At 38.9% G+C, this 13932-nt stretch overlaps 1 protein-coding gene across 2 annotated transcripts in view; it reads left to right on the top strand.

The window, feature by feature from the left end:
• Positions 1-13932, top strand: part of C2CD3 (C2 calcium dependent domain containing 3) — a 146628-nt gene that overhangs the window by 27460 nt on the left and 105236 nt on the right. For both annotated transcript variants that reach the window (XM_008072276.2, XM_021706037.1), the window contains exons 6-7: positions 7451-7583; positions 8494-8622. In XM_008072276.2, coding sequence (XP_008070467.1) covers positions 7451-7583; positions 8494-8622 — 262 coding nt within the window. The remainder of the gene's footprint in view (positions 1-7450; positions 7584-8493; positions 8623-13932) is intronic.

Below are 13932 nucleotides of genomic sequence, written 5' to 3'. Positions count from 1 at the left end.
CAAGAGAACCAAGACTTCTGCTTGAACTAAATAGCCAACTAAAAGTGAGCAGTCTGGTTAGAGTCCAGAATCTCTCACCATTTAAAGATAGCTCTATTAAACTACCACGTAACTTCCAAATACTCAGGTTTGTAATTGTAGGTTTGGGGAAGTAACCATTTTAAAAGGCACCTTTGGCTTGGTGCAGTGACTCACACCTATAATTTTTATTTAAAAAATTTTAAATGTAAATCTAAAAAGGAGGTAAGTATTGTGTTGTGCGCCTGTAGTCCTAGCTACTTGGGAAGCTGAGGCAGAGGATCACTTGAACCCAGGAATTCAAGGCTTCAGTGAGCTATGATAGTGCCACTGCACTCCAGCAGGGTGACACAGTGAAATCCCATCTCTAATAAAATAAATAAATAAAAAGAAAAAAACAAAACAGGCCTAAGTAAACAATGCACCTATAGTAGGATAAAGCAAAGGACTTTGCTTTAGAGTCTAAGACAATAATGAACTGGAGCCAAGGCACAACTGCTCCCTTCGACAGGGCAGGAGCTCCCTAACTCTGAGCTTGTGTCTTCATTCTAAATTGGGATAACAATCCCTATCTCATGTGATTTTTGTAAGATTATGGGTATGAATCACTGCATAATAGCCAGCACATAATTCGTGTTCAGTAAATGGCAACTGTTCTCTCCAGGCTAAATATATCTTGGTGGTCCTTTTACCTGCCTAGTTACTCTCCTTAGAAGGAAGTCAGCTACTTTAGATCATTAATGTTATCTTCTTAATGAAACTTTCCTTTGCCAACCTGTGAAAAACCCACAGAGGGATTTCTGTCTTTTATTTGGGGTTAAGTAAAAGACTAAGGCAAAGAGAGGCACAGTTCCTCATTTAGTTCTGGTAACTATGATACCAGGACCTCTAACCTTCCTTGCTTTGTTTTTCCCCATTGCCATTATCATCATTAACACCACATACTTATCTAATTTATCATTTATCTTCCCACCTAAAATATAAGATCCATAAGGCAGGAGTTCGTGTCTTTTTTTTTTTTTAAACCATTGTAGCCCTGACATCTAGAGGAGTGCCAGACATTTGGTACGTGCTGAATAAATAACTGTTTAATGAATGAGCAAATATCTTAAAGTCTGATGTCCAGGTCTACACAAAATATTCCAGATATGAGCTGATAAGTGCTGAGTATATGGGACCGTTTTCTTTCTTCTCAATGTAGTCATTGCATCAAAGACTAAAATTAATAGATGATAATCTTTGGAGTGTATTTTTAGAAATAGGGAATCATAAGGACTTTAAGACTTTTCCACTAATTCTGCGGATATTTTGCTTTGAAAATTTTACTTGCCGGGCTCAGTGGCTCAGCCTGTAATCCCGCGCCTTGGGAGGCTGAGGTGAGTGGATTCCCTGAGCCCGCGGGTTCGAGACCCGCCTGGGCAATTTGGCGAGACCTCATCTCTACAATAAATCAAAAAATCACCCGGACATGGTAGTGCATGCCTGTAATTCCGGCTACTCGGAAGGCTGAGGCGGAAGGATCGCCAGAGCCCAGCAGGTCGAGGCTGCAGTGGCCAGGAGTGGCCACTGCACTCCAGTCTGGGTAACAGAGTGAGACTCCAACTCAAAAAAAAAAGAAAAAAGAAAAAAAAGAAAATTTTACTTGTGGGGATAGAGACAAATTCCTGTTATGCTCTTGATGTCACAGAGATATATGGTTGACCGTTACAGTGTAATGTAAACCAAATGCTTTTATTATTATACCACTCCCTAACATAAGGTCATTTCATTCTGTTCCTGTTTGCTTTTTTATTTCAGTCTAAGCCTGTTTATAGGTAAACTGTCTACTCTCTCTACTTCTGTTTGGCCACAAGTCATATTTAATTCCCAGGATTAAGATCAGTAGTTGTGTACTGAATGTTTCTACTGAAACTGCTAGTTTTCAGAAAGTGAAGTGAATTTGGTACTAGCTTCTGTGCAATAATATAAATAAAAGCTGATGAGACAAAAACCTTACCTACCTTGAATTATTTGGTAAAAAATGAGGACTAATATTTTTCCTTTTTTTTAGTCTCAACAGTATTTTTATTTTTTACTTTATTTTTTTAGTTGGAGTCTCACTCCATTGCCCAGGCTGGAGTGCAGTGGCATGCTCACAGCCACCCCAGTGTCAACCTGCTGGACTCAGGTGATCCTTCCTCCTCAACTTTCCAAGTAGCCGGAACTATAGTCATGCTCTACCACACCCAGCTCATTTTTTGATTTATTGTAGAGATGAGATCTCACTAAGTTGACCAGGCTGTTCTTGAACCCATGAGTTCAGGCAATTTGCTTACCTCGGTCTCTCAAAGTGCTGGGATCACAGACTTGAGGCAACATGCCCAGCCAACAGTATTTTTAAATTTTCCTTTTGTGCTTATCAAATTTTATTTTTTACTTGCTGATCTTTTAAAAGCGAATTTTTTAAAATTTTTGGTCAATTCTTTATTATTTAAAACATTAAAAATGAAATTGACTGTGGCTGTCTTCTTGACATGAGTTTATATAGCCTAATCTTTATTATTTTTAGAGATGGGGGTCTCACTATGTTGTACAAGTTGATCTTGAACTCCTGGCCTCAAGCCATGCTCCATCCTTTGCCTCCCAAGAGCACTGAGATTACAGGCATAAGACAACGGGTCTGGCCATGAATGTCCTTTTAATGTGTTCGGGAAATGATTATTGAGTTGAGATGCAGGAAGATGCCATGACAACTCTTATAGTGCAGGGTAGTAGCTTCTTGAAAAGTTGAAATAAGATGTTCTCGTTGCTGCACTTTAGACTTTAGAGAAGCTTTTTTAAACAATGGCTGTTTCAACAGTAAAGGCTAACGGATGTGCTAGCTGTGCTCAGACTTCTCTTACTTCCATAATATTTATTTCCTTTTTAAAACCTGCTTTTAGAAAGTGTTTTGTTTTGTTTTGTTTGGTGTGTGTGCATTTTGGTTTTGGTTTTTTTTTTTTGAATCAGGGTCTGTCTCACATTGTTGCCCAGGCTAGCGTGCAGTGGCATGATTATGGCACACCACAGCCTTCAATCCCTGTGCTCAAACAGTCCTCCTGCATCAGCCTCCCAGGCAGCTGGGACATGCTACCACACCTCACTAATTTTATTTTATTTTATTTTTTATAGCGACGCAGTCTCACTATGTCACCCAGACTGGTGTTAAACTCCTGGACTCAGGCAATCCTCCTGCCTTAGCCTCCCTGTAACTGAGATTACAGGCATGAGCCACTGTGCCTGGCCAGAAAGTATCTTAATTATAGTCAGTCAGATATAAATGACTAAGTCATTCATAAAATGTAATCATTCTTGGAGAAATTATTTAACAGGCGTAAAAACTAAGTTCAATTCAATTCAACAAGTATCTTCCTAATGCTTATCTTGTATCAATCATCGTTCTAAGTTTTCGGGTTATAGTGATAAATGAGTTTTCTTATTAGCCTGCCCTTACATAATACAGTCTAGTAAAGGCGACAGACTTAAAAGCAAATAAAGGCTGAGTGCAGCGGCTCACACTTGTAATCCCAGCACTTTGGGAAGCCACGGTGGGCGGATTGCTTGAGCCCAGGAGTTTGAGACCAGCCTAGCAACATAGCAAAACCTCATCTCTACAAAGAAAAATTTTTTTAATTATCCGGGTGTGGTGGTGCACGCCTGTAGTTCCAGCTACTCGGGATGCTAAGGTGGAAGGATGGCCTGAATCCAGGAGATCAAGGCTACTGTGAGCTGTGATTTTTGTGATCATGTAACTGCACTCCAGCCTGGATGGCAGAGTGAGACCCCAACTCAAAAAATAAATAAAAACAGATACATTATAATTATGTGTGATACATAACTGGAAAAATTCATTAAGAACATTTTATCAGGCCAGGCACTGTGGCTCACACCTATAATCCCAAGCACTTTGGGAGGCCGAGGTCTCATTTCTACAACAAATCAAAAAGTTAGCCGGACATGGTAGCGCATATTTATAGTTCCAACTACTTGGAAGACTAAGGTGGAAAGATTGCCTAAGCCCAGCAGATCAAGGCTGTGGTGGCTGTGAGCATGCCACTGCACTCTAGCCTGGGCAACAGAGTGAGACTCCCACTTAAAGAAAAACAAAAACATTTTATTGAATGCCTGATATATGCCCTGTACCAGACACCAAGGATACAAAGACCAAGAGCCAGTCCCTGGACTAGATGAAATAGTTATAACACTACCTTTTTTTTGTTTTGTTTTGAGTTGGAGTCTCACTCTGTCGCCCAGACTGGAGTGCAGTGGCCTCTCCCGGCCACCACAGCCTCGACCTGCTGGGCTCTGGCGATCCTTCCGCCTCAGCCTTCCGAGTAGCCGGAATTACAGGCATGCGCTACCACACCCGGCTGACTTTTTGATTTATTGTAGAGATGAGGTGCTGCTCAGGCGGGTCTCGAACCCGCGGGCTCAGGCAGTCCACTCACCTCAGCCTCCCAAAGGCGCGGGATTACAGGCTGAGCCACCAAACCCGGCATAACACTACATTTTAACTTCTTTGATAGTTAAATACAAAGAGTTTTACAAGATCAGAGGAAGTATTTTGTTTAAGAAATTGAAAATAGTTGAGTATGGGTAGACAATAAAGTACCAAGGCTGTTACCTCTCTATGAACATTTTGAGTCTCAACAGAAAATCTTTTTCTACATGACCTAAAATTAAATGGAGGCTATTACTGACACCACTTGTCATTATCCTCTTTATTTGTAAAGTGTATATACTGAGCACACCTGCCTCATTAAAGACATTTAACCAATATGAAATAAAACCAAGCACCAACCAGAATCTAAAAGGAGGAGGGTAGCTGGACTCAGTGGCTCAGCCTGTAATCCCGTGCCTTTGGGAGGCTGAGGTGAGTAGATTGCCTGAGCCCGTGGGTTCGAGACCCGCCTGAGCAACTTGGCGAGACCTCATCTCTACAATAAATCAAAAAATTAGCCAGGCGTGGTAGCGTGTGCCTATAGTTCCAGCTACTGGGAAGGCTGAGGGGGAAGGATCGCCGGAGCCCAGCAGGTCGAGGCTGCAGTGGCCGGGAGTAGCCACTGCACTCCAGTCTGGGCGACAGAGTGAGACTCCAACTCAAAAAAATAAAACAATAAAAAATAAAAGGAGGAGGGTTTCCCGTCATACAAGATTCTTTGCCAACATGGAAGATGGAGACAAAAAATGGCAGAAGCACTAAATTGACGGGTTCCAAAACTGTTTTTGAGCAGTGGAAAAAGCATCTTGATAGATGTATTACATCAAACAGAGATTACTTTGAAAGTGACTGGAATTTAAACATGTAAGAATAAATACACAATTCTTTATAAATAATTTCTAGGTTTTTTGGGTCCCCCATATGCATAGATAAAGAACTGTAAGACATAAGACAAAATCAGGTGTGTTCAGAGTGGTATGGCTGTAAACTATAAGACATATCAAAATGTTTGTCAGTATCCCTGGGTAGTGCCATCAACAAGTATACTAGTATTCTATTGCTGCATAACAAATTACCACACACTTAGCAGCTTAAAACAACACTCATTTATTAATTTGAAGGTTTTTTGCTCAAGGTATTACAAGACTCAAATTAAGGTGTCAACCAGACTGAGTTTTCATCTGGAGAATGTGGAGAATTCACTTCCAAGTTTATTCTTGTTTAGTTCCTTGCAGTTTAGTTCCTTGCAGTTGTAGGACAAAGGTCCCATTTCCTTGTTGGCTGTCAGCCAGGGGGTGCTGTTGGCTCCTGGAAGTCATCTTCATTTCTTCATTTCTGGCCCTCTCCATCTTCAAGACAGCAATGATACATTAAATCCTTCTCATGCTTCAAATCTCTGACTTCATATCCTTTAATCAACTAGAGAAAAGTTTGCTTTAAAAGGTTACTGTGATTAAGTTCTACCTACCAAGATAATCATGTCTTAAGATGGACTGATTTTTCCCTAATTAATCAGCAAAATCCCTTCACAGTAATACTGGACAAGTGTCTGAATCATTAGGAGAAGGTATGTGTATACCATGGGCTGAGAGTCTTAGGGGAATTGTATTAGAGTTCTGCCTACCACAATGAGTGATCTTTATTTTCTTTTAGTTTGGTTGTACTGTTACATCACACATTGAACATGATATTTAAGGTTTTGGAGGGTTTTTTTTAAGTTTAAGCTATATTTAGATCTTTTTATAGTAACAAATATGGATCTTTTTGGCTTATTTTGGGGGCTTTTTTTGCTTTTCTTGCCTTTATTTTCAGAAATTTTAAAACTCTAGATTAGGAGTTGAGCACTTTGTTTCTAGTCTTACCCTCTAAGCAGCTGTGAAACCTCAAGGAAAATAATAACACTTCCTATATTCCTTGGAACAATGTTATTGGTCCTCAGCTTTTTTTTTTTTTCTTTTTCTTTAAGAGATGGAATCTTACTATGTTGTTCAGGCTGGAGTGCAGTGGCTATTCAGAGGCATGATCATAGTATACTACAGCCTTGAACTCCTGGCCTCAAGTAATTCTTCTGCCTCAGCCTCCTGAGTAGCTGGGACTATACACTACCCTGCCTGGCTAGTCCTCAACCTTTAAAAAGGAGCCTAAGAACTAAAGTGGGGTCATATGTAGTATAGTGGTAAAGCATAGAGTCTGGAGTTATCTGATTATAGATGTATTGACTATATAACTTGGACAAGTTACTTATCCTCTCTGCATCAATTTTTAATCTAGAAAATGAAGTATATAGCACATATCTCAGAAGAATGTCAGGAGGGTTAAATGAGTTAATACATGTAAAAGGGTTCAATAAATGTCATAATTATTGTTGCTGTTGTTGGAGGATTCTCTAAGGATGGAATAAATTTTACCCATCAGAAAGTCTGAAGACAGGTTTCATTCGGACTTCCATTAACCTGCTGTATGATCTTGGATGAGTCATGGAAGCTTTTTAGCATTCTTTTCTTCATCTATAAAAGTATAAATTTGGAATCAACTCTCACTGTAACTCATAAAGGTTTAGCTTATATAGTTAGTGTTTGTTGGGTAAGAATGACATTAAAACTCTTACAAATAATAAGATAATTCAATAAGGTATCTGGATAGGAGAATAATATATAGATGTTACTAATCTTATGTACAGACACCAGCCAGAAGAATCAGGGCATGGCTATAACAACTCCATTCTCTCCAGAAAGGAGACTTTAGTCATTGCAGTAATGTCAGCATGTAAAACTGTGCACATAGTAGAAGCTCAGTAAGCATCTGTTATTAAGTCAATGTCCTCAAGGAACTTTTCAAGGTAATGGAGAAGGCAGTGAAGTAAGCCATTACAGTGCACTGTGGGAAGTCTTGTAATAGAAGGACATATGCTGAATATTGCAAATGTTTTTCAGTGATTTTACATTTTTTACTTTCTGCTTTTGCTGTCTTCAGCTCTGTTAGAACAAGGCAATAAACTTCGTAATGCCATGGTGATTTCTGCAATGAAATCAAGCCCAGAGACCAACATGTTATTGGAAAAAGTTCATTCTCCTATGAAGGAAGATTCTCTGACAACATCAACACAGTAAGTGACAGCATAGACATGAACCCCAGCAGTTTGTTTCTTAATAGTTGTTAACCTATGTTTTTAGTCAAGTTATTGACTGAATAATCTTGGAAATGCTCAGCAAATAAATCTTTTTTTTTTTTAATTTGAAGTCTCACTCTGTTGCCCAGACTGGAGTGCAGTGGCCAGGAGTGGCCACTGGGCTCTGGCGATCCTTCTACCTCAGCCTTCCAAGTAGCCAGAACTACAGGCACGTGCTATCACGCCTGGCTAGTTTTTGATTTGTTGTAGAGACGAGGTCTCACCAAGTTGCCCGGGCGGGTCTCGAACCCGCGGACTCAGGCAATCCACTTGCCTCGGCCTCCCAAGTGCTGGGATTACAGGCTGAGCCACCGAGCTATTTTTTAATACATATTTTTCATTTTAAAGTTGTGGGGTACAGTTAAGGGTTAGGTATACAAATATGCATTGTTCAGGTACCCTTGTTGATGAGGTGTGCCCCCGTCCCCAGACAGATAATGATTACCGTTAATCTCACCTCCCTTCCCATCCCTGCCCTCCCCTTAGTTTCCCGCCACTATCTATGCAAATAATTCTTAATGTGTTGAGAAGGAAGTTAAGGACACTCAAAATCTAGTCTTAGCACTAACACTTGCTAAAGATATAAATGGTTAAGTTCTTTGCTCTCCCTGAACTGACGTGCTTGCCTATAAAATGGGAATATTCTCTCCCTACTGCACAGAAATGAAATGAGATTCTAATGCAGGAAAGAACTTTGTAAAGTATGAAGTTTTATATATGTTTAAGGCAGTTAAGTCTAAAGTATGTTGAATTTTCTGAGTTGGACCAGCTGCATGTATTAATTGATTATGATTTAATTTTTCCCATCTGTTCATCACTCAGTGAGAAAGTGTTTTTCTATCCTTAGAATCAGAACCTTGTCTAGGAATCAGTTTAAAGACCACATTGAAGATCACCTTCTCCCTCCAACTGAGAATACATTTTGGAAACATGACACAAAAGCTGATACCAGAGCTATACAGCTGCTATTAGGCAGGTAAGCACTCTTAGCTAGCATACTTCCTTTTAAATTCTACCTCTGGTTTATTGTATATGCTGTTAACAGATTCATCTTCCTAAAGCAGCCCTTCCCTAGACTAGCCAAGTTTTCCTATGTTCCTTAAACTATCACTCATTGCTTACTAAATAAAAGTCCAATCTTTAGCCTTTTAGTCTTGGCTTCACCTAACTAATGATCCCCAATCCACCTTCCATTCCCGTCTCCCAACTCTCCCCAATACCAGTGTTAACATGGTGTGATTAAAAAGAAAATAGATTTAAAACAAGTTAATGTTTGAAGTCTGTCTCTTATTAGCTTTGTGACCTTAAGCAGGTATCTCTGAACTTCAGAGTCATCAGTAAAATTGGAGTTATATCTAACCTTGCAAACTGGGTGTGAGATTAGAAATGATGTATATAAAGGAGCTAACACAAACTACTTTGACACAATGTAGTTTGACTATTGGAAGCTGTAATTGTTAATATTACTGTGAACACGTGCCCTTGAAGCAGACTCACCTGTTTATTGTCTCTTGAATAAGATACTATCCACATTCTGCTTGGAAAGATAGTAGGGCATAGTGGTTAAAGGCAGTATGTGTTGAGTTATAGAGGTGTGAGAGAACATGTGTTTCAGAAACTCTAATTTGTGTAACTTGGTTAAAGTTTAGACTTCTTGTAGGGAAGTGTCAAGGATGCATAACCACTTAGTATGCTAATGGTAGGATGGGTAGAGTGAGTAGAGGTATAATGGAAAAGGTAAGTGGAAGCCAGATTTTGAATATTATGTTAATGAGTTTGGACTTTATATTGTAGACATTGAGTAGACATCAAAATATCTTGAGCAGAAGAGTAGGAAGATCACAGCAGCATGGAAAAAACAACTGGATATGGGAAATGGGAAAGTATGTGGGACCCCTCCCCATAGAGGGGGAGATGTAAGAAATTAAAGGTTGAAATGACAGGATTGGTGACTTAATATGTTGTGGAAAGAAGGCAAAGAGTAAAAAATGATCCCTAGGAATTTTGTTGTAATGACTTCATGGATCACAATGATTGAAATAGAAATACATAAGCATGCATAAGGCAAAGATTTGAAGTAAATCAAATCCTTACTAAATAAAAATCCAAGTTCAAGTTTGACTGTATAAATCTGTTAAACTTGAGTTGCCTATGGAACACTCGTGTGTAGTTATTAGTAGGCACTTGAATCACTTGAATACAGTACATAGAGCTGAAGCTCAGGAGGAAAGTCTAGCATAAAGATAAAATTTGGAGCTTTGTTAGCTATACTGCAATAATTGAAACCTTGGAAGTGGGCAAGATCACCCAGGGAGAGTATGGTAGAATGAAAGTAAGAATAAAGAATGCAACTTTTATGCCCATTCCTTTTTAAACCAAAGTAAAAAGATAATAAGGGAATAGAAAAAGCATAAACTCACAAGAACCAAAAGGGGAGGTGGCAGCAGAAGAAAGATGTCAATAACATTTTGGAAGCTGGAACACAGACAAACAAGGGTAACTGACTTGGCAAAATAGAGAAAATTGTTCTTGTGAGTTTAGAGGACCAACAGTTTAATTGCAGTATCCCAGAAAGACTCAGGAATTAGAAATACCAGGTATCTTTCAAAGAATATCTGAATTGGAGACTGAAAATGAGGACTGGCTAAGAAAAAATAAATAGGAAAAATTAGACTGCTCTAAGACCTGGAGAGACAGTATAATGTGGAGATTAATTATAAGACCTCGAGCCAGATTGCCTATGTTTGAGCTCTGCCATTCACTAATTGTGGAACCTTACATAAGTTATTTAACTACCTTCTACTGCAGTTTCCTCACCTAGAAAATGAATATCCTAATATAACCTACCTCAGTGATAGATGGGTGTGGATTCAATGAGTTAATTCATGTAAAATTCTTAGAATACTGCCTGGCACGGAGTGACTTCTCAATAAATGTTAGTTATTCTTATTATAATACTGTCCCCAACTCCTAGAGCAGAGATTGACATTCCCCTGCCCTGTGAAAAACGAGTAGTTTATTCTCTATAGGTAGGACTAGCTGATCTCTCAATTCAAGAATATCAAGTTAACTGAGGGTAGAGGTGAGTGTCATACTGAAGAAAAGGAGATTAAGTTAAGGTCTGCATGGAATGATGAACATCCCTCCTACTCCTGGTCCCCTATTCTTGACCCCCAGAACGCTGACAGCCATATCACCTCCTAGGAGATTCAGATTCTACTTGGAAACTGTTCAGCTCAAGAGAAAAGAAATAGAGATACCAGCAATTAGAGATTACCCAACACAATGATCTAGCTCTGTCCAGCTATTTTTTTAGTAAAGCCAACCAGTCAACAAGTTCCCCCATCTCCCAACTGACATATAAGACCTTCCAGTTAGCATTTCAATGTCCAACTTTTAATATGCCCAGGTAGCCAAGCTTCATAGACGTTTGAGGAATGCCTCAACATGTAAACAGAACAAGATTCAATGGAACATTTGGAAGAGAAAGATGAGGAAAAATCCAGAAAGTTTAGCAAGGACAGAGTTGGAAAAATAGGAACGAAAATACAAATTGAGGCTATTTTTAGAAGGGTCAGTATCCAAATAATAAGATTTCCAAAAAGAGAAGATGAAAGAAAGAAAAGGACAAAAAGAAATTATAAAAATAAATTTCCCTGAGCTGAAGCACATGATCTTCCATGTTGATATTTAAACCAAGACCTCTCTCTCCCTGTTCCTCAAAGGTAGAAACTTCACTCCAGACTAGGGGAGACAAAAATTTAGGGTTCCCTCTGCCTCCAGTACCTAGTTGGTAGACTGTCTTCCCAGAGAAAGAGAGGCAAATTACTAGAATTAGAAATTGAAGAAGGGACCTTAATACCAATTTGTACAAATAAGACAGATTGTAAACAAATACCTTGAACAGTTATGTAACAACAAATTAGACAATTTAGGTGAAATGGACAGATTCCTAGAAAGATACAAGTCACCAAAACTATCAGAAGAAATAGACAATATGACCAGACCTTTGACAAGCAAAGAGATAAATAATTGCATTAGTAATCAAGTAAAGAGATTGAATTAGTAATCAAAAAACTACCCACAAAGAAAAGCCTAGACTCAGTGACTTCTCTACTGAATTCCACCAAACACTCAAGATTTTGATACCAATTATTCACAAACTCTTCTAAAAAAATAGAAGAGTAGGGGATACTTCCCAGTTCATTTTGAGGTCAACATTACTCTGGTCAAATCCAAACAGAAACATCACAAGAAAACTATAGATCAATATGAACATGGACACAAAAATCCTCCACAAAATACTAGCAAACCAAATAGCAAACCAGCAACATCTAAAAATAATTTTACGGGAAACCCCCTTGGGTCCCCTCCCACTGTGAGAGCTTTTCTGTCCTCTTAATAAATCTTGCGTTCAAAAAAACATAAATAATTTTACTTCATGACCAAGCATATTTATTCCAGGAATGTGTGGTCAGTTGACATCCGAAAATCAATTTATGTGGCCCACCATATCAGTAGAATAATAAGCAAAAACCACATGATTACCTCAAAAGATGTAGAAAAAATATTTAACAAAATCCAGTATTCTTTATGATAAAACTCTCAGCACACTTGAAGTAAGAGGAGAAATCCTCTGATAAAGAACTTCTACAAAAAAACCACAACTAACATCATAATTAATGTTAAAAGACTGGATGCTTTCTTACTAAGATTAGGAAAGAAAAAACAAGGAGTCTGCTGACACCAATTCTATGCTTTCACCAATTCTATGCTCTCATCAATTCTGTTCAACATTGTGCTAGAGATTCTAGCTGGCTCAGTTATTCAGGAAAAATAAATAAATAAAAGTGATCCAAATTGGAAAGGAAGAAGAAAATACCTCTGTTCACAGGTGGCATGATTTGGTATGTAGAAAATTATAAAGAATCCACTAAAAATATTGGAACTAATAAACGAGTTTAGCAAGGTTGCATGATACAAGATCAACATGCAAAAATCAACTGTATATACATTTATATACTTGCAGTGAACAATATGAAAATAAATTAAGACAATTTCATTTATAATAGCATCAAAAAGAATAAAATACTTAGGAGTAAGTATTTTAGGAATAAGGAATAAGCTGTAGTCTCAGCTACTTGGAAGGCTGAGGCAGGAAGGTCACTTGGAGCCTAGGAGTTCAACACCAGCCTGAGCAACATAGCACACCCTGTCTCTAATAATAAAAATAAATAAGTGCTACAAAGCATTGTTGAAATAAATTAAATAAATGGAAAAAAATCCCATGTTCATTATTCAACTCAATCTCTATCAGAATCCCAGCTGACTTCTTTGTAGACATCTGACAGGCTATTTCTAAATTCATATGAAATTTCGAGGGACCCGGAATAGCCAAAGCAACCTTGAAAGAAAAAGTAGGAGGACTCAATGCTTCTTGATTTTAAAACTTACTTTAGAGCTACAATAATCAAGTCATGTTGTACTGGCATAAGGATAGATATATAAATTGAGAGACTAGAATTGATAGTTTAGAATAAGCCCATGTGGCTGTGGTCAGCTGATATTCAACAAGGCTGTCTAAACCATTCGGGGGGAAAAGAGTAGTCTTCAACAAATGGTGCTGGGACAGCCTTATAGACATGCGCACAAAAAATGAAACTGAATGCTTACTTCCCACCATACACAAAAATTAACTCAAAATGGGTCAGACAGCTAAATGGAGGAGCTAAAACTACAAAACTCTTAGAAAAAAAACACAGAGGCTGGCCGGTGCAGTGGCTCACACCTGTAATCCCAGCACTTTGGGAAGCCGAGGTGGAAGGATCACTTGAGGCCAGGAGTTTGAGACTAGCCTGAGCAGCAAAGCAAGATCCCATCTCTACAAAACATAGAGAAATGTACCAGGCACGGCGGTGCATGCCTGTAATACCAGCTACTTGGAAAGCTGAGGGCAGAAGATCGCTTGAGCCCAACAGTTAAATATTGCAGTGAGCCGAGAACTTACCACTGCAGTCCTCCAACCTGGGTGACAGAGTGAAACCCTGTCCCAAAAACAAAGAAAGATGCTTCTTACACCTGCAATCCCAGCATTTTGGGAAGCAGAGGCGAAACGATTGCCTGAGTCCAGGAGTTTGAGACCATCCTAGGCAACTTGGCAAGACCTTGTCTCTAAAATAAATTTTAAAAATTAGCCAGGTGTGGTGGTTAATGCCCGTAGTCCCAGCTACTTGGAAGGCTGAGGTGGGAGTATCACCTAAGCCCAGCAGTTTGAGATTGTGGTGGC

Source organism: Carlito syrichta, unplaced genomic scaffold (genome assembly GCF_000164805.1).
Source record: "Carlito syrichta isolate Samal-C Ts95f unplaced genomic scaffold, Tarsius_syrichta-2.0.1 Scaffold315077, whole genome shotgun sequence".
Lineage (NCBI taxonomy): Eukaryota > Metazoa > Chordata > Mammalia > Primates > Tarsiidae > Carlito > Carlito syrichta.
Note: the sequence above shows the minus strand (reverse complement) of the source record. Positions and strands in the feature narration are given on the sequence as shown.